General features: G+C 42.3%; 1 protein-coding gene across 2 annotated transcripts in view; it reads right to left on the bottom strand.

Moving 5' to 3' along the window:
- Positions 1-417: 417 nt before the first annotated feature.
- LOC142157819 (E3 ubiquitin-protein ligase RNF138-like) overlaps positions 418-22,312 on the bottom strand; it is a 48,289-nt gene continuing 26,394 nt past the window's right edge. The window contains exons 4-6 of one of the 2 annotated variants that reach the window (XM_075211352.1): positions 20,873-20,991; positions 20,271-20,647; positions 418-548 (exon numbers count right to left, since the gene is read on the bottom strand). In XM_075211352.1, the coding sequence (XP_075067453.1) occupies positions 508-548; positions 20,271-20,647; positions 20,873-20,991 (537 nt within the window). In that variant the 3' untranslated portion in view covers positions 418-507. The remainder of the gene's footprint in view (positions 549-20,270; positions 20,648-20,872; positions 20,992-22,312) is intronic. The other variant, XM_075211354.1, reaches the window with a different exon arrangement.

Genomic DNA, 22,312 nt, shown 5'->3' with positions numbered 1-22,312 from the left:
CAGCTATATCACATTGATGGAATGCAACAACTCATAGCGCACAGGGAATAGACAGCATTTCAGAGACAGAAGCAGGTAATTGATTTCCTACTTGAAAATACTGTTCTGTGATGTTATTCTACTATCAGAGGGAGTCAAATGAATAATGATACTTATTACACATGTGCTGCATCTTGCAGCAGTCTCTTGAATTTAAAAGCTAATGGAACACAACCTCTATCCAGGTACAAGGCACTGGATGGTCGATAGTTACTGTAAACATTGCCCTAGCCTTGAGTTCAGGAGCCTTCCTCAGAGATGAGCTGTCAAGAGTAATGAAGGAGGAAGACAAGGGTGTAAGAGAAATAGGAGTTCAGGGCAAAGTATGTAATAACATAGCATTAGAAAGCCAGAGAAATAAAGAATCAGAACCTGGTGTTGAGTATTAAGCAAATGTTTATTGTTCACCAGAAAGCTTCTGTTACTGTTTTACATCCATGTCCTGCAGCTGTCAATTTATTGTTGTTTTCAAAGTTGTACCGCTGCGGTAAGCTTGTCCAGCGTATTAACTAAGGGAAAGGGAGACAAAGCAACACATTAATATGCTTAAGATAATTCATGAACAGTCTCTGTTTATAAATGTAGTTTGTGGGTCATCCGTCAGTGTTATTGTCACATCAAGACCCACCTGGGCATGAGTGACATGTGGGTGTGGAAGGTTAATAAAAACAAAATAAAAAATCCCCCACAATTATGCAATACACTATTAGACACAAAGTTCTGCTACTTTTAGGAAGTCTTCAGCTACTACCCAACAGATCCCAAAATATAATCGCAACCAAATTTAGTCAATGTTATTATAAACCAAACAATTATCGGAAATGTGAGTTCTTTAAAACTCAAAAAAAGAGTGTTATTAACTATGATTTAATAAGACAAAAAGTCAAAATCCTTATTAAATAGTGTTTTCAGCAGTGTTTTTTGTGGGTCCAAACTCCCCTAGAGAATTCAGCCCCAAGGGCTCCAGCTGATTTTGCCAGTAGCATCCAAGGCTATGAGTGCTAGTGCTGGTAACACTCTGGAGATGGGGGTAAGCTGTTTTTTTCTTGTTTCTTTTTTTAATGTATTTATTTCTTTTTTACACATTTGCAAGGTATGTGCTGACGATCATCACCAGCAGCATGTATTTTGCTCCAGGGTTCGAGCACCAGCAACAGCTACGCCTCCTGCCAGGCGTATATGCGGATGTCTTGGCCTCTATATAGGTTGCAAGTAAGTGAACACGCCTTTACTCTACTTGGCCTCCCCCCCCAACCCATTCCACCTCTCTAAGCATAAAGAGTAGCGAGTGTAAGATGCGTCTCAGTCTACATAGTTTGTTACGTTTATGTATATTTTGCACCCATGTGCACTACCGAAATGCATATTTTATGTAACTAAAATGGACTCGAGCCCTTGTGATACTTGCAACAAGTGAAGCCTTAAGTGACTCCAAATAAGTACACAGACATTGCAAGGTTTAATAATGTGGTTTTGCTTGGCTTCTTGCTTTCCTACATCTTCAGAGAGATCCAGCTTAGCTGATGGATCAGTAGCTTCCGTCACCTGAGCAAACTGACATGTGGGTAATGTCAATGGCTGAGGGTGTGGACTGAATTTTGAACCTTGTACCTGCTGACATCAACAGGTACATGCCCGATATATACAAAGGAGTACCAGAGGTGCAGGTGTGTGCTTCAGCAGTTATGAGTGACGGGGGACGTTACTAACAATTGCTGATAGTTGGTGATCATTTCAATCAGCAGAGTAATTGAAAAATCAAAAAATAAATAGTTTATGAAAATCCTATAGAGGCCGAGTCACAATTCACAATTCACAAAATGGTAAGACATCCCTGATATTTAAGATAGCATCGCTGAAACAATATTTTCAGATGTAGTTCTTGATTCTTAACTAGATTACGTTCATTTATGACAACCTGAACTGTGGTATGCAAACACACACTGATAGCAATTTATGTGTCTGTTATCAAAGTTGTAGAACTGTAAGACAGCTTACAGTCTTTAAAATGTCCACAGCCAGGGGGTGTGGCCTGAACGCCATCTTGAGCAGTCGTGCCGAGGTAGAGCTCTCACGCTTGAGACCCCTAAATAACATCTCGGGGGGAGGGGCTCATTTGTGGCTTACCAGTGGCTGGCACCCTCTGTGATACTCGTGGGTATCGTTGGACCTGAAAACTGGGACAGTGCAGGCGGAATCTACACCTCCGAGACCTGTTGTTTCTGGCTGCCACAGGTACGATTGAGGCTGCCTCTACCCCTCTTCTGTGGCCCGACTGACGCTTTACCTTGCTGTGGGCCCCCTACTTTATCCAAGCGAGCTGACCGGGTCCTGGAGACTCCGGAGTAGATCATGAACGGCCACTTCCGGTTTTGCCCGCACACTTGCCAACCCAGGGAGCCGCACTTTGGACATACACCTTTGAATCAGGCTGCCGCACACTACTGCGCTGGTCCGGTACCTATGTGGCGCCTGAGGGACCTCCTGCTCCTGTGTGCAGATCGGGACCTGAGGCGTGGAGGATGAGTCTGCCCTTGTTACCATGGAGGAGTTGAGCAAAACAAGCCTTCAAAGGGATACTAATCATTGAGGTAGACTCCAGCGTTGGGACTTTGGTGGCTTCTTGTGTGCAGCACTGCGAATTCCCCCATGTATATGAAGTTCTGGGACATATACAGATATACGCCTAACTGAGCTGCCTGTCATTCCTTTCTGTTGCTGGCAGACACACAGTGTTATAACGGAGGCTTTGCTGCCATCTTGTGGTGAATTTCTATTAATATTAAGTTTACATATTCACATCCCACAAGTTTTTATCAGATCTCTGGCTTATCATCAAGCAGGATCAAAGATATAGAGCAAGCAGAAAGTGGAAGATATAAAGCACTGCCTCATAACACTGGGCTGAGTCCTATTGAACTCTTTACCTACCGTATTGAAAGGTACAAACGCTGCAGTTCACTTGGGTCATCTTATAAAGATCTATGCAGCACGCAGTTTCAGTACTACTCCTGCCCACCAGTGTCCAAGTGGTACAGGTACAATCCGCTGAGATTTTAAATACCTAATTACATTCATCATTCTGAACTCAACATACTTTATTTGACTAAGATGTAACGTGACCTTTCTTCATTGTGCCAATCCGGCCCCTCTCAAGGGTACCGATACCCTTTTGAGATTCTCTTCGCAGCCAATCCTTATTTACAGGTCAAGATGGCTCCTAAGAAAATTAAGGCCTCTAAGACGGCGGCGACAGTTAAATTTTTCAAACCTCAACCTGCCGCACCTTCTGGAGCATAGAGCTATGGAAGAGATGGAAACACCGACACCAGCTGGTGTCTCATCCTCTCCTACTGCTCCATCCCCACAAGTAGACCTGGATGGTCCGATCACCGCCAGAACTCTGCAGCAAATGCTCACTTCTTTTACGACCGAGCTAGTGTCTGAAATGTGCTCCTCACTGCGAGAAATAAATACGCAAGTCGCAGCTTTGGGTGGCAGAACCTCCCATGTTGAGGATAAGATGGAGGAATTGGTGGCATGATATAACAACCTCATTTCTTCTCATGAGAAACTTGAAGCTCAAGTACTGGCGATGGCGTATAAGATGGCAGATAGCGAAGATCGCTCTCGCTGAAGCAATATTAAACTGAGGGGCATCCCGAAATCAGTATCCAATTCTGAGTTATCAAACTTTGTGAGAGAGCTGTTTCAAAAATTGATCCCAGAGGCCTCTGCACAAGATCTGCTCCTGGACCGTATCCATAGGCTTCCGAGGCCGAGAATTGGCCTAGAATCTGCGCCCAGAGACACAATCATGCGGCTACATTATTTCCACATTAAGGAACAGATCTTACGTGCGGCTAGAGCATCAGCAGCTGAGGAGATCCTCCAGGGTCTGCAAATCTTTCCCGATTTCTCTCCAGCTACCGTAGCTAAAAGACGCTCCTTTCAGTCTATCACAAAGGCCTTGTGAGACAATCAGATCCAATACCGATGGGGCTTCCCGGTTAAACTCATCATCCACTGAAATAATTCAACCCATATAATCTCTTCAGTCGAAGATGGCACACAACTTCTGGCATCCTGGGGGACTCAGTTACAGGCAAACGTCTCAACTCCTCAAGCGCGGGTATCGAGAGAATGGTCGCAAGTGGAGGGAGATCGGTGAAAGTTTTTTCTCTGCACCTTTAACTCATTACCCCCTGCTCTGGAGGGTCCCAAACTTTCAGATCTCAACGTTCCATGTTCTATTTACCGACTCTCTTTGCTCTAGTTGTTACCCTTTAGAGAGTGTGTGCTAATTTGAATTGAGCGGTTGGAGCAGGGAAAACTGTATCTCAAATGAGATGTGCTTTCTGTTGGTAAGAGGAACTGCTTCTTTATGTTCGCTCTTATGTATTGGAATCTTATTACTCTCAGGACTGATGTTACTGCTTTATGTAAACGTTATATTGTTGAATTCTTGAAGGTTTTTACTCTCTATAGTTAATGGCATGGGTGGAAACCATATGGTTTGGGCCTGGTCCCCTTATATACTCTTCCGCTGTGGATTTTTCTCCCGAAAACTGTCCTCTGCTGAGAAGAATTATGGAATAGGTGATCGTGAGCTACTTGCTATGAGACTGGCCTTAGAGGAGTGGAGACATCTACTGGAAGGAGCCTCCTTTCCTATAACTATTTTTACCGACCACAAGAATTTGCTGTACCTCCAATCTGCCACTTATTTAAACCCACAACAAGCAAGCTGGTCCCTGTTTTTCTCACGGTTTGATATTCAGATCACTTTCAAACCAGGAGCTAAGAACACCAAAGCAGACGCTCTCTCTCGTTTCTTTTGACGCCAACGATCAAGAAGGTCCAGATACTTTAAAACACATTCTTGATCCTAAGTGTATTCTGTCGACTACACCCACCTGCCAAGCTATTCCCAGGGGGAAAACCTTTGTGTCTCTTCATCTTCAAGACAACCTTCTTAAATGGGCTTCATGCCTCTTGCTTCGCTGGTCACGCTGCCATCAAAAAGACCCAAGAACTTATCCTCCGCAGCTATTGGTGGCCAACCTTACTCTCGGATGTTCGACAATATGTCTCCTCCTGCACCACCTGTGCACAGAATAAAACTCCCAGACAAGGTCTGTACGGATTTCTACACCCCCTTCCTGTGCCTGATCGTCCTTGGAGCCATTTGTCTATAGATTTTATTACTGATCTTCCTTTCTCACAAATCAACTTCTGTGTCACCCTTCTTCACCCTCCAGGGCTTCCATCCACGACTCCCTCCATTCTCTGATCTCCTGCATCCCGGGGTTCCTGCAGTAGATACCTTACTACAAGACTGTTCCTCTCGCTGGGTGCAAGTTAAACAAAATCTAACTAAAGCATCTCTTTCCAGTAAAAAATTATTTGACAGGAGGAGACAGCCTGCACCTTTTCTTAAACCGGGTATGATATGATATGGTATGGTTGTCCACACGAAAGCCAATTACGAGTGCCTGCTAGAAAATTCTCTCCTAGATTCATCGGCCCATTCAAGATCTTGGAAGTCATCAACCCTGTAGCATTCAGACTTGAACTTCCACCTACTTTGAAGATTCCAAATGTATTCCACGTCTCCTTTCTTAAGCCTGTGGTCATCAATAAATTTACCTTTTTTAGGAAAAAAACTTCTTCTATCTCTGTACAAAATCAAGAATTCAAGGTCAAAGAGATTATTAATTCTTGCATCTTCAAAGAAACTCTGCAGTTCTTAATTGATTGGAAAGGCCACGGTCCAGAGGATCGCTCCTGGACTCCCGGCTCGAGATATTCACACACCTCTTCTTCTAAAACGTTTCCACAAGAGATTTCCCAATAAGCCGTTTAGGGTGTCCAGAGTCCGTCCCTAAAAGGGGGGTACTGTAATACTTACCCGCTATACGATCCTCGCACAGCTGGCCACCTGTCATTTCCGGTGACTCCCGTCAGGGAATTTAAAACTCCTGTTGTCCTGTGTATATAAATCACGCTTTGCCACAAGCCCTGTGTCAGAGCAACAGGTTACATACCTGACTCCTGGCTTCCTGTATCTGCTCCCTGTGATTCTCCCTGCAATTCTCACTGCATCCCCTGTGACTTCCTTGTGTACCAGACCCAGCTCAGTCCTCACTATTCTGTTGGACTTCCCTTTGGCTTGACTGTCATCTGCTCCTGTGTACCAGACCTGGCTTGTACCAGACCCGGCTATTCTATTGGATCTTCCTTTGGCACTACGGACATCTGCTATTGTGTACCATATCCAGCTGTACTTCACTACTTCTTGGAGGAATCTCCGCTGTGTATCTGACTTCAGCTACAGGTACCTTTCCAGTATTATATTGCTGCTTGTCTACCTGTCTCTCACGTCTGTAGGCTTAGTAGGGGCCGCGACCTGCAGTTTCTCAGCAGCCAAGCCCATCCTTTCTTGCGGCAGTTCTTGGTGAAGACCTGAGAGACTGTTAGACTCCGCGCCCTGCTAAGATAGTGCTAATACTGAGTGAGGGACTCCCCTGAGCATAACACTAATGATCTTTTCACAACTGTCCAAACTAGGCAAAGTCTGCAGCGAGTTGGCTAGCTAAAATTAGTGACAGAGTAGTGGTAAAAATACATGGCAGTTTAATAAATGATACAATCCCTAGTGGCACAGCAGTGTGCATTAAGTATCTACATGCAGTTTGAGATTAAGATGCCAATCTCGATTTGTCCTTTTTGGCTAATCAAGCATACGGTTAGTTTGGAACGCCCTGAAAGGGCTCTCATGCCGGAAGGCTGGTGGTGCTTTGAGTCCACGGTGCCTGTGCACAAATTACAGTTTGTTTTATTTTTTGTTTACTGGAATGGGGCTAGGTATTGCCTCTCCATGGGTTACCCTCCCCCTTGTTGTCAGAAGCTACCTCCTAATGGGGAAGGCTAAAGAACCAGTTCCCCGAGGGAAGCTTCAGTCAACCCCAGGGTAAAGGGGACTGCCTGAGACTTTCGGTGGAGGCAGTCCTGAAGACCCATGTATGTAAATATATATTATATATAAAATGTCTAAATATATAATTTATATAACTATGTAGTGTATATAAAATGTCTAAATATGTCTTGTATATAAACATGTAATGTATTATATTAATGTATATAAATATGTGATGTATATTAAAAATATGCATTTTATAATATGTAATGCATTATATATATATATATATATATATACATATATATATATATATATATATACACATATAAAAACAGGGATACTCTGCACTCTCCAAACACAATTAATGCTGTACTAAATACTGTTCTATATTAAAAACAGGGAATGTTAGTTCCACATATTGCAATATATGTTAAGCTGACCAACTCATGCCAAAGTCTTCCCAATCTGGTCAGTCCTAACATGATCAAATGCTATGCTATTTTATCTGGGCTGAACTAACATTTCCTGCAGGGACAGCAGCAGCAGCAGTATCAGAGCTCATTAGGAAGTCAGCGGCGGCATCAGTAGACAATTAACAGAGACCAAGGGTACAATGTTAAATGATCCAATATCACACCATTGGGCACACCCACCTGGGTGTGATACATACATGTGTTCGACAGTTGCATTGACATAATATGGAAGGTACCCTAATAGACAGGGTTGGGAAGTCGACAATAATGACAGTATTGTGTGAACAACAATTGAAATGTAGAGTATTTATTAATTGGACAATTCAAATGTAGACAGTATAATCTCTAACCCTGGCCCTGTTCCTAGCCCTAAACCTGTCCCTATCCCTGTCCCTAACCCTGTCCCTATCCCTATCACTAACTCTGTTCCTAACCCTAACCATGTCCCTAAGCCTGACCCTATCCCTATCCCTGTCCCTATCCCTATCCTTATCCCTGTCCCTATCCCAAACCCTATAATAAAACTGTCGACATATGAATTTCCCACCTAATCATATTGTCCACCATGTGAGTTGGCGACCTAACAAAACTGTCGACACTTAAATTGTTGACTTTCTGAATGTTGACCAAATGAATGTCTAGCTGTCGAATGCATAGCATTTTACTGTTACACAAGATGATAGCCAATATGTAAAATAGTGCAAGATGAAATTGTCCTTTGGCCCACCCACCTATATGTAAAAAAAGGAAATGCACATAGTTTAGCAAACCAAGCTGTTCAGCAACAGGGGCTGTTACTTTTGTGGCTGAAGTGCTTGATTTGTTTGGGCCCACAAAAAAAGAGAACCTTTTGGTTGCTGGTTGATGAACTGGACAGAATAGATAGAAATTTTAAAAAATTACTAATGGGCATTTGGCGAACAGTGGTCATCTTACTCTATGTTGCCAATGCCATCACCCTCATCATCATTCTCATCAATGTCATGATCATCATCACCACACAATATTAATTCATCCCCACTGGAATCTACAAAATCTGTTTGTAATTGTCGGCAAAAAATGGTATTCCTCATACAATTTGTAACTAATTTTGATAAACACTAGCTTTTCTACATTTTTGTCAAGTAGCCTCCTCCAACGATCACTCACAATGTTCCAAGCTGCACTAAATACTTTTTCCGAGTACAAACTGGAGGGTGAGCAGGTTAAGTACTACTGATACTCATGCTCACATTTCCAAGTGGTGGAGGAATTTTGAAAGGAGGATGCCCTATAATGACAGTGTCTGAATCTGAAACCTCAGACTCACATATAGATGTGGATACATGGATACCCTTAGACTCTCCTCAGGATTCTGTGAGCACCTAAGTTGTTCTTCAGCATCAGTGTTATTTGCAGGCACTGGTTTGACTATTTTGTAGGTGATAGTGACAGACACTCTGAGCGACCAGGTGGTGCATGGAACGTTAAGGAAGATGCTGTTAACAAATAGGAGCTCTCCTGTTTCTTTGAGCTATAATCTGTGCAATTACTGATACAACTATGTGTTGGATCATTCATGCAGTTCACTGATTCAGCTGGTTGATAGGCAAATACTTAAAAGCTACTTACAGCTGTCAGTCTGGCAACCTCAGGTGTGCAATCACCTACCACACTCATGCAGCTAATCATCCTGCAGTTCTGATTGATGCTGCTGCCATTTTAAACCTCTTCCTGACAGCATACCAATGCTGGTGATAGTTCCTGCTTGACCTTTGTATCCTGATCTGTTCTGCTATCAGTGTTTGACCCGTATTGTTTATAGGAATTGCTGTCTTCTCCACTTCTGACTCTTGGGGCTAGATTTACTAAGCTGCGTGTTTGAAAAAGTGGGGATGTTGCCTATAGCAACCAATCAGATTCTAGCTGTCATTTTGTAGAAAGTGCTAAATAAATGAAAGCTAGAATCTGATTGGTTGCTATAGGCAACATCCCCACTTTTTCAAACCCACAGCTTAGTAAATCTAGCCCTTGGTTTTGTTAAAATGGATTTCTGCTCATGTCTCTACCTTCCCTGACCCTTGGCTTGTTCAAAGGATTCCGCTGTCTTCTCTACTCCTGATCCCTGCCTGTCTGACTCTGACTTCTGACAAATTCTGGTTGCACACTACCTGTTGCCGTGTGCTGTCCACTCTATCAGACAAGTGCCAGACAACTCCACAGTAACCCTTGCCTGCCTGGCTCAAAGTTCTGCTAATATATTCTGGTTACTCATTACCTTCTACAGTGTTCTGTCCTCTCATCCAGATAGGTGCTAGATCTACAACTGCTACTGACCGAGCCTAAGTCCTGGGGGCAACAGAGTACTGTGGAATGTAACAAGTTCCTCGGAAAGTGGGCTGCTAAAGCTGAACATCTTGTCAAGCAGTTCTACTCTGCCCTTAACAGATTCATGACCGTGTTGGGCACTCTGTTTTGGAGAGGCCATTCTAGTATGTCTACCAGTACCAGCAGTAGCAGGACCCCTACTAGCTAAAAGTGGGCATAGACTATTTTCGCTTTTTTGTACAAAAATCTCCACATTCATCAGAAACTTCTCTCTTACTCCTGTTCCTTACATTAATATTAATAGATGATATTAATAGTTGATTTTCTCTTTGAGATTGAATTTGAATTTGACAAATTAGTTTGGATTTTGAGGACCTTTTGTTTACTAGTAGAGGTCGTACAGTAAAATATATAGATGTTTTTTGAGGGGTTCTGTTGCTGGCGCTCATACGGCAAACATCCTTTTTTCCCCACTTAATACATATGTCACTAAATGACCCTTAACAGCTTCATAAGTATTGAAAAATAGTAACAATTTTAGAATATAGAGGTTTTTTCGGGTGTGCAGCTACAGTGACACTCACATGCAAACACCCATTATTAATATACAGTAGATGTCACTGAATGACCCTTAACAACTTCACAGGTATTGAAAAAGTGAAAAAAATGGAGAATATAGAGTTTTTTAGGGTGTGCAGCTGCAGTGACACGCACATGCAAACGCCCTTTTTTTTAATATAGATGTCAGTGAATGACCTTTAACAACTTGCCCCACACAGCATTACTTTCACTAGAAAAACTTTAAATTTGAAAATAAATAAATCTAAAAGTTTTTTGGGTTCTGCTGCTATGAGTCATGCAGCAAATGCACACTGTTTTCTCCACTAAATACTATTTAGTTCAGAATGATGTCTAACTCTATATAGTACTATATATGCATTAATAACAACCAGCAGCCACTACTCTGCCTAAACTCTGACATACTGAAAACCAATTGATCAGCAGACTATTCTAGCTGACTACAACCGCATCAAAATAATCACAGCTATTCTATTGTTTTCTATTTCCCTCTTGCACCCTGTCTAATGCTGTAGTCTGTTTAAACTAGGGATGTGCACCGGCGACTTTTGAGGTCTCGTGTTTTGTGTTTTGGATCCGGATTTTCGTTATTTTTGGGGTTCGGATTTGTCTCGCAAAACACTTGACGAAAGGTCTCGGTTCGGATTTAAGGTTTTGGATTCGGATTTTTTTTGAAAAAAACATAAAAAGTTTAAAAATCAAGTTTTTGGGCTTATTTTCACTCCTAGGCTATTATTAACCTCAATAACATTCAATAACAAGCATTTCCACTAATTTACAGTGTATTCTGAACACCTCACAATATAGTTATTAGTCCAAAACGTTGCAACAAGGTATCTTTCTGGACTGCGTAGAGGAGTGGGTCACCACAATATATATTAAAAACCCTGAACTTTTATGAATCGCACCAATAAATGTACCTGGACTGCGTAGAGGAGTGGGTCACCACAATATATATTAAAAACCCTGAACTTTTATGATTCACACCAATAAATGTACCTGGACTGCGTAGAGGAGTGGGTCACCACAATATATTAAAAACCCTGAACTTTTATGAATCGCACCAATAAATGTACCTGGACTGCGTAGAGGAGTGGGTCACCACAATATATATTAAAAACCCTGAACTTTTATGAATCGCACCAATAAATGTACCTGGACTGCGTAGAGGAGTGGGTCACCACAATATATATTAAAAACCCTGAACTTTTATGATTCGCACCAATAAATGTACCTGGACTGCGTAGAGGAGTGGGTCACCACAATATCTTAAAAACCCTGAACTTTTATGAATCGCACCAATAAATGTACCTGGACTGCGTAGAGGAGTGGGTCACCACAATATATATTAAAAACCCTGAACTTTTATGAATCGCACCAATAAATGTACCTGGACTGCGTAGAGGAGTGGGTCACCACAAGATATATTAAAAACCCTGAACTTTTATGATTCGCACCAATAAATGTACCTGGACTGCGTAGAGGAGTGGGTCACCACAATATCTTAAAAACCCTGAACTTTTATGAATCGCACCAATAAATGTACCTGGACTGCGTAGAGGAGTGGGTCACCACAATATATATTAAAAACCCTGAACTTTTATGAATCGCACCAATAAATGTACCTGGACTGCGTAGAGGAGTGGGTCACCACAAGATATATTAAAAACCCTGAACTTTTATGATTCGCACCAATAAATGTACCTGGACTGCGTAGAGGAGTGGGTCACCACAATATCTTAAAAACCCTGAACTTTTATGAATCGCACCAATAAATGTACCTGGACTGCGTAGAGGAGTGGGTCACCACAATATCTTAAAAACCCTGAACTTTTATGAATCGCACCAATAAATGTACCTGGACTGCGTAGAGGAGTGGGTCACCACAATATATATTAAAAACCCTGAACTTTTATGAATCGCACCAATAAATGTACCTGGACTGCGTAGAGGAGTGGGTCACCACAATATATATTAAAAACCCTGAACTTTTATGATTCGCACCAATAAATGTACCTGGACTGCCTAGAGGAGTGGGCACTGGGCACCACAATAAAATATATAAAAAACCTTCAACAGGTCTGCATTACACTACACATACGGCTGCTCCTCCATCCTCTCCATCATATACATGTTGGAGTTTTAGCGTGTGACAACCTCTTGTTTTTGATAATGTCAGTGCATTTTGAATATTTTTCAATTTGCCCCACACCACTGAATGTACTTTATCTATGATACGCATCTATCTATCTTGACTGCGTAGTGTGGTGGCCCCGGTACACAATTTGGTACCGAGGCCACAATATAATTAAAAAACCCTCCACGTGTCAGAATTCCACCAAAAAAGGGTATGGACTGCGTAGTGTGGTGGCCCCGGTACACAATTTGGTACCGAGGCCACAATATAATTAAAAAATTGGGCATCAACAGTCAACGTTGTTTAATATCTGATACACCTCTATCTGGACTGCATAGTGGAGTGGCCCCGGTACCCAATTTGGTACCGGGGCCACAATACCTCCTCCGAACATGGTACAGACAATTCGTCATTGAGATCCCATCAAGTATGTTAAAGACAGACAGGGTCGAAGTGTTATTGGTTGACTTTGTAAACCCAAAAACTGTCCCTGTTGCACATAGTCGTGCAATGAAGACTGACTTTTTCATTTAAAGGCACCATCTTTTAAGTGTAGTGTTTGTAAGTCTAAGTCATATTATACTTTTGGTAAAATTGGTTTATTTTGTTCCTCTTTATGGTAACTACTAATAGAATTAAAGTATTAAATAGAAGCGGCAGTTCCTCTTTATGGTAATTAGTAATAGAATTAAAGTATGAAATAGAATTAAAGTATGAAATAGAATTAAAGTATGAAATAGAATTAAAGTATTAAATAGAGTGGTATAGAGTTGTAGTGTGGTATAGATAGAGTGGTCCCCACAATATAATAATAAAACCCTCAACTGGTCTGAATTCCACCAAACAAGTATCTGGACTGCGTAGTGTGGTGGCCCCGGTACACAATTTGGTACCGAGGCCACAATATAATTAAAAAATTGGGCATCAACTGTCACCGTTGTTTAATATCTGATACACCTAAATATGGACTGCACAGTGGAGTGGCCCCGGTAGTAAATTTGGTGCCGGGGCCACAATACCTCCTCCAACTTCCAAGTGTAGTGTTTATAAAGACAGACAGCGTCGAAGTGTTATTAGTTGACTTTCTTAACCCTAAAATTGTCCCTGTTGCAAATATTCGTGCAATGGACAGTTACTTTTTTATTGAAAGACTCAAGCTTTCAAGTGTAGTGTTTATAAAATATAAACAACAATACAGTAGTTTTAGAGCACGTCAATACCTCTTGTTTTAAATTATGACACGGCATTTTACTTTTGGTTTAATTTCTTGAATTTTTTTAAATTTGGTTTTAGTTTTTGAACATGGCAAACGACTGTTGATTGGTCATATAATGCAAAAAAAAAAGGTCCAAGATGGAATTGTCCTTGGGCCCTCCCACCCACCCTTATGTTGTTGAAATAGGAGTGGACATGCACACTTTAACAAACCAATCATTTCAGCGACAGGGCCTACCAAACAACTTTGGCTGAAATGATTGGTTTGTTTGGGCCCCCACACCAAAAAAGCTATTCATCTCTCCCTGTACAGACTAAACAGGCTCTACTGAGGCAAGATGTCGTCCTCATCCTCAACCTCTGATTCCTCTCCCCCTACAGTGTGTACTTCCTCCTCATCACACATTATCAATTCGTCCCCGCTGGACTCCACAACCACAGGTCCCTCTGTAGTATCTGTAGGGCAGTGCTGTACTTCATTGAGGAATTGATTATTTATTTTTATAAACATCATTTTTTCAACGTTGTGAGGAAGCAACCTCCTTCGCCGCTCACTGACCAGGTTCCCCGCTGCACTAAAAACTCTTTCCGAGTACACACTGGAGGGGGGACAACTCAGGTAAAATAGAGCCAGTTTGTACAGGGGCTTCCAAACTGCCTTTTTTTCCTGCCAGTAAGAATATGGACTGTCTGACATGTCTACTTGGATGGTGTCAGCAAAGTAATCATCCACAATTTTTTCTATTGTGACAGCATCCAATGCAGCGAGAGTAGACATGTCTGCAATGGTTGGCAGGTCCTTCAGTCCGGACCAGATGTTATCAGCATCCCCGCCAGTGCCTCTTTTGGGAAAACTGAGCTTTTTCCTCGCAGCCATAGATGTGGAAGAAAATGAGGGTGGAGCTGTTGGCATGTCACGGTCCTCTTCAGAGGACAATCTCCTGACCAGCAGGTCTTTGCACCGCTGTAGACTTGTGTCCGCCGGAAACAGAGACACAACATACGCTTTAAACCGAGGATCGAGCACGGTGGCCAGAATGTATTCCTCTGACTTTAAAAGAGTGACCACCCTCGGATCCTGGCAAAGCGTACGAAGGGCTACATCCACAAGAGCTACATGCTTGGTGTAATCGCAATGGCTTACCAGCTCCTCCCTCACTTTCTCCAGCTGCTTCTGCAACAGCCTGATCAGGGGAATGACCTGACTCAAGCTGGCAGTGTCGGAACTGACTTCTCGTGTGGCAAGTTCAAATGGCTGCAGAACCTTGCACAACACGGAAATCAGTCTCCACTGCGCTTGACTGAGGCGCATCCCCACTCCTTTGCCTATGTCGTAGGTGGCTGTGTAGGCCTGAATGGCCTTTTGCTGCTCCTCCATCCTCTGCAGCATATAGAGGGTGGAGTTCCAGCGCGTCACAGCCTCTTGTTTGAGGTGATGGCAGGGCAGGTTCATGCTTTTTTGATGTGCCTCTAGTCTGCGGTAGGCACTGGCTGAATGCCGAAAGTGTCCAGCAATTTTGCGCGCCACCGCAAGCATCTCCTGCACACCCCTGTCACTCTTGAGGTAATGCTGCACCACCAAATTAATGGTGTGGGCAAAACATGGGACGTGCTGGAAATTGCCCATATTTAATGCCCGCACAATGTTACTGGCATTGTCTGACACCACAAATCCCCATGAGAGTCTAAGTGGGGTAAGCCACTGGGAGATAATTTCCCTCATTTTCTCTAATATGTTGTCAGCGTTGTGCCTCTTATTAAAGCCTGTAATACACAATGTTGCCTGCCTTTGCACGAGCCGCCATTTTGTAGTTGCTGCTACTGATGCAGCTGTTGCTGTTGCTGCGGAAGGGGATGCATCTACCCAGTGGGCTGTCACAGTCATATAGTCCTTCGTTTGCCCAGAACCACTTGTCCACATGTCCGTGGTTAAGTGGACAGTGGGTACAACCGCATTTTTTAGAGCACTGAGGACACTTGATCGTACTTCTCTGTACATTTTTGGTATCGCCTGCCTAGTGAAGTGGAATCTCGACGGGATTTGGTACCGGGGACACAATACCTCCATCAACCCTCTAAATCCCACTCCACTGATGGCGGACACCAGGCGCACGTCTAACACCAACATTGCAGTTACAGCCGCAGTTATACGCTTTGCAATAGGGTGACTACTATCGTATTTTGTGGTCATGGCAAACGACTATTGGACGGTCAATTGTTTTGTGAAAGACTTAGCGGTCTTACGACTTCCCCTCTGGGAAGATGACCGACTAACAGCAGCAACAGCAGCAGTGGCAGTAGTAGGCGTACCGCTGCAGGATTCCTCGGATGAATCCCGTATTGAGGAGGACTCAGTCTGGCTGCTGACTTGGGCTGCAGGACTGAATCTGATGGAGATTGTGGAGGAAGTTGACGAGGAGGGTGTTGCTGGTGTGTATCCAACTGGACCACGGGATTTAGGTGTCCCTGTACCGATGAGGGTCCTAGCCCCAGTTCCTGAACTAACCACTGAACTATGAAGGTTATTCAGGTGACGTATAAGGGAGGATGTTCCTAGGTGGGCAAGATCCTTACCCCTGCTTATTTGAGCTTTACATAAGCTACATATGGCCATACATTGGTTGTCTGGATTTGGATAAAAATAACTCCAGACCGAAGAGGTGCATTTTTTGGTCTTCTGACCAGGCATGACGATGGGCTTTTTCATCCCATGGACATCAGCTGTTTCCCCCCCTGGTGCCTCATTTACAATAACCACATCACCATCCTCATCATCAAGTTCCTCCACAGCGCCAGCTACATCATCAATAGCCTCCTCCCGAGCCACCTCTTCCCGTACAGTGATGGGAAGGTCAGGCTTGACAACCACCAACATCCTTGGACTCGCCTTGTGGATTTGTGATAATTTCTCTTTAGAAGGCAGAGTTGTTTGCTGTTTTGTTGCTGACAGCATAACTCTCTTCAATTTTTTGTAGGGGGGGGAGGAGGAGGAGGGCTAAGATCCGTGGGTGAAGCTGAACCACTAGTCATGAACACGGGCCAGGGCCTAAGCCGTTCCTTGCCACTCCGTGTCGTAAATGGCATATTGGCAACTTTACGTTTCTCCTCAGATGATTTAAAGTTTCTCTTTTTGCTACTTTTTCTTAACTTGGGCTTTTTGGATTTTACATGCCCGGTACTACGAGATTGGGCATCGGGCTTGGAAGACGACGTTGATGGCATTTCATCGTCTATGTCATGACTAGTGGCAGCAGCTTCAGCATTAGGAGGAAGTGGGTCTTGATCTTTCCCTACTTTATCCTCCAAATTTTTGGTCTCCATTATATGTAGCACAAGATACTGCAGAATGTGTGAACTTGGTAATATTGCAGTACCAATGGACTTATACTGCTGTATTGGTTTTGCAAATTTGGTTATAATAATTATTATATATTTTTTTTTTTTAAATTTTTTATTTTTTTTTACTTTTTTTTTATTTTTTAAAAACTTGGGAATAATGGGGAAATAACTATGCCCTTAGAAGCACAGAGCACAGGACACAGCACCACTGGACTGAACAGGACACGGCACAGGACCCAGCAGCACTACGGAACTCAGCAGGACAGAGCACAGGACACAGCACCACTGGACTGATACTGCAGAATGTGTGAACTTTGTAATATTGCAGTACCAATGGACTTATACTGCTGGATTGGTTTTGCAAATTTGGTTATAATTATATATATTTTTTTTTTAATTTTTAATTGTAATTTTTTTTTTACTTTTTTTTTATTTTTTAAAAACTTGGGAATAATGGGGAAATAACTATGCCCTTAGAAGCACAGAGCACAGGACACAGCACCACTGGACTGAACAGGACACGGCACAGGACCCAGCAGCACTACGGAACTCAGCAGGACAGAGCACAGGACACAGCACCACTGGACTGATACTGCAGAATGTGTAAACTTTGTAATATTGCAGTACCACTGGACTTTTACTGCTGAATGTGTGAACTTGGTAATATTGCAGTACCAATGGGCTTATACTGCAGGATTGGTTGTGCAAATTTTGTGGTAATTAAAAAAAATTAAATTAGTTTTTGGTATTTTTTTAAATAACTTTTTTTTATTTTTATTAACCACAGGGGAATATTGGGGAAAAAACTATGCCCTTAGAAGCACAGAGCACAGGACACAGCACCACTGGACTGAACAGGACACAGCACTGGACCCAGCAGCACCACTGACCTCAGAAGGACAGAGCACAGCACACAGCACCACTGGACTAATACTGCAGAACACAGCACAGCACAGCACAGCACAGCACAGCACAGCACAGCACAGAACTAAACAGCACAGCACAGAACTAAACAGCACAGCACGAGATCTACCAGGACAGAGGACCACCTAACACACCCTCCCTCTACCCTGATCAATGCCCGAGTGAAGATGGCGGCGACTAGCGGGGAATTTATAGGATCCGAGTATCGCGAGATCCGACAACGGGATTATGAGTCAGAGCCTCAGTTTCAGATTTGAATTTGGCGCCAATACCCGGATCTGTCTCGGATCCGACTCGGATCGGCAACGTTCGGGTGGGCTCGGATTTCATAAAACCGAGTGCGCTCATCCCTAGTTTAAACGTGATTTTCAGAGCAGAGCACTGCAGCTAACACCCTCCTTATACACGCTGTCTGTTCTGCAATGTCAGATGAGAACACAAGGGAGGTCTCTATATAAAAGATATAAATCTAAAACTTGCACAATCTGACACTTCCAAATACAAAAGTGGAAGCTGCTCAAATCAATTTATAGGCCATAACAGGTGCTGAAAGGGTGGGGTTATCCTGCAAGGAACATACACACAACATTTTTTCCCCCAGCACACTGCTATAGCCAGCAACAGATCTGCCATTTCTACTGTAGATAAAAATGCAAAAGTCTTTGTTGCACACATTTGCAAATGTATGTTTAAGCCATCCTGCCACGCCAAGGCGCTTTTGCATATAGGATGGTCCTACTCTAAACAATGAGAGTCCCTATATTTGGGCCATACATATGTGTTTTTAAATTGAGAGCTAACTTACCAAAGAGGTACCCCAGAAGCCTCCAAATAGCAATCCAATGTCAGCACTCCCCCTCAGCTACTGACACCAACATGCCTCTCAGACAAATACAAAAGTGGAAGCTGCTCAAATCAATTTATAGGCCATAACAGGTGCTGAAAGGGTGGGGTTATCCTGCAAGGAACATACACACAACATTTTTTCCCCCAGCACACTGCTATAGCCAGCAACAGATCTGCCATTTCTACTGTAGATAAAAATGCAAAAGTCTTTGTTGCACACATTTGCAAATGTATGTTTAAGCCTCTTTTTCAGATCCAATTTTAATTTAGCGCTACTCCGTTTCACTTTGGACCCCAAATCTTGGATTTGTCTGATTTCTCCAAATCCCAATCGCTCATCTCTAATTCGCATTACTTAATTATCATATGCACTGCTGCAGGAGAAATGTGTACAAATAGAGTAATTCCACTTTTTCATTGAGTACTAATACATACGGCTAATGCTTGCATGACCTATTCTTCACTATTATTCACTGGCATAATAGAAGTGTTTGGGGTGGTCGTTCGGTGCCTAAAGCTTTGGGCCCCATGCAGCACCAATATAGTTGGTGTAATCATGTTATACTTTGTGACCAAGGGTTACGGCTGAAGCCCCTCACCCAGTTAGTACAGGCAGATATTCTGACATGTGGCCTATTAGGAGATAACAACGCTGTTATGTCACAAGTTCATGTTCATAATCAATGCACATTGCCAAATTGAGCAGCTTTGTTTGTTAGACATGGTCAGGTGTTTAGGAGATTAGGAGACCTGTGTTCTAAGTCAAACTGACTTGACTCTCAGGTGGGGTATTCAATTGTTAGCGAGATCCGCTAAAATCCTGCGCTCGAAAAATATTACCGTTAATACGGTAATATTGCGCGTAAATACCGTTAATACAGTAATTTACTCGCTGAATTTCAGCTCGCAGCTCAGGGAGTTGCGAGCTGAAATCCAGCGAGTAATTACGGTAATATTTTTAGAGCGCGAGTATTTTAGCGATCTAGCTAACAATTGAATACCCCTCTCAGAGTCAGTAAGATCCCAATCATCTAGATTTGGACGGTTGATGTTTTGGCAACCTGTGGCTCTCTATCTGTTGTGAAACTACAAATTACAGCACTGAATCATGTGGCTTAGCAATAGCTGAAGAGTGTCCAGTGTCCTAAGACTATAGTAAGGACAAAAACAGAATAGTTCTTAGTATATTGCATTATATTGCATTATGTTTTAAGATTAAATTGTATTGAGATTCGTCTGCAGATAAGGGATGGCAACCAAGAAATTGATTACCACCTAGTGCACATTATAATCTTAAACTGTCACTGCTGCCCAGTTTTGTATCTTCAATAAATGCTGCACAGATATTCTAATGGAACTAAATATGGCAGTAAACAGCCTTTATTTGTTGTGATATTACCGTATTTCCCCATGTATAAGACGTTCCTTTTTCCCAAAAATGTTGGGTCTAAAAACTGGGTGCGTCTTATACAGTGCCAGCGCTATTTACCTCCGAGTCCAGAATGAAGAAGAAGAAGAAGACCCCTGTTGAGGTATGAGGATAAGAGAGAGGAGTCGCCGACCCACCACTGCCGCCTCACCGAGATAATGAGGCAGAGACACAGGAAGCGAAAGGATTTACACAGCTGGGGTCCTACATGGTGCTTGACGCTCCGCTGCCTGCAATTCATCCAAGACAAGTACAAGCGTTCACCCTCCCCGGTACTTGTCACCGCAGAACCGATCAGCTCGCTCTGTGAATACGATCCTTTTTTGTTTCCTAGTTCCGGTATTAATCTAAAAGAACAAAGTTCCTTCAGGCACCTCCCGCGCCCTCGCTCTAGTCTCTTCTCTCTCTGAGCTGTCAGTAGCGCTGCCTTCCTATAACTGAATGTGGAACTTTATTGTAAATTTTGGGCCACAAAATTAAGGTGCGTCTTATACATGGGTGCGTCTTATACATAGGGAAATACGGTGCTTTTTTTTTCAAGCATTTAAATATTAAAATGAAATTACATATGGATTTTTGGTTGCTGGCATTATAGCACATTTTATCATGTGCCTACATTCATTTAACCAAATTCTAAGCCAAATAAAGTATAATACACAAACCTGCCACTTGCAGAATCTTGAATGTTCAGTTTTGAATCTTTTTTAGCCTTATTTTTGCCAAATTCTTCCTGGTATTGCCTGCATGTCCTGTAATGTCTTCTCATTAAAGAGTATTTTTTCTGTTAAAGACAATTCAATATTTTTTATTATATGAATCACTGAAAACTACATTTTACACAATGTATTCATCATGTATACAATTTTATACATTGCTATATGTAGATTTTTGAAGTAACTTATTTTTTGCCTAATGAAGCCTACCTTTATTTGAGAAGGATATGAGAACGGATAACCGGAGATTTTGGAATAGGCTCCCCAGATATAGGAACTATAGGGGATACCAGCAGGAAAGGAGGAGAACATTTAGACCTGCAATTTTCCAAGAAAATAAGGAGTGGAGAGAAAGTTTGATTAATCATGAAAGGGATTATCATCAGATTCCCCTGTCCAATAAATTTCAAGTATTAGATGGGTGGAGAAATGAGGAAGCAGGACCATCCTATACTTTTTTATATAAAAAAAAAGACCAGTCAGAAACCCTTAGCAATAGGAATAAAAAGTTGAGGGGAAAGAAGGGAGGTAAAAAGAAAAGACAAAAATGAAAGAATGTGGGGGAAGATGTCACTAAAGTGCAAGATCCTCCATCTAGTGTTTTTAATCTTAGTTCAATTGTGTTGACCAAAGATGAATCATCGGTCTTGGAGAAGGGGTTAAAATTTGCCCCACGAATAAGATGAATCATTTTGACATGTTTGTCGACATTCAAAAATTTATAAGAAAGAATACTATTAAAAAAAAATTCCATATGAAAGATAACCAGTCACCAAACAAGGGGTCACAGGAACTAGAGAAAAACCCAAAGTTCAAAAAGAATCTCATTTTTTTCCCTCTCACGTCAAGGGTAATTTCATTGATTCTCTTAGTAAAATAGTGGCAGAGGAGATTAAAAATATTAAGGGTGAGAAAGGTCAGGGGAGAATAGGAACTTTTAATTTGACATTTAAAAGGAGACGTGCCCTAGAAAGCCTTAAGAAGAATAGGCAGATAGTAATCAAGCCTGAGGATAAAGGAGGAGCAGTGGTGATTATGGATTATTATGTTCAGGAGATTTTAGGGCAATTAAATTCGGGTGGCACATACAAAAAGTTAAAAACTGATCCAACAGAATCCACTATCAATGAGTCGAGGATTCTCATCACCAAATATGTAAAGGAGGGCATTTTCTTATGATGATATTTTGAAAATTGTCATCATCCTGAATCCAAGGACTCCAGTTTTGTGCACCTTACTCAAGGTGCATAAAGACAGTTCTAAACCTCCTGGGAGACCCATAGTATCAGGGACAGGATCCGCTACGGTGAATTTATCAGAGGTCATAGATTTTTATCTTCAACCTTTGACTTGTTTGAGCAGGTCATATTTACAGGACACTGAGAGTTT

This window comes from Mixophyes fleayi, chromosome 5 (genome assembly GCF_038048845.1).
Source record: "Mixophyes fleayi isolate aMixFle1 chromosome 5, aMixFle1.hap1, whole genome shotgun sequence".
In the NCBI taxonomy this organism is placed as follows: domain Eukaryota; kingdom Metazoa; phylum Chordata; class Amphibia; order Anura; family Limnodynastidae; genus Mixophyes; species Mixophyes fleayi.
The sequence above is the reverse complement of the archived record's forward strand: the minus strand, read 5'-3'. Positions and strand labels throughout refer to the sequence as shown.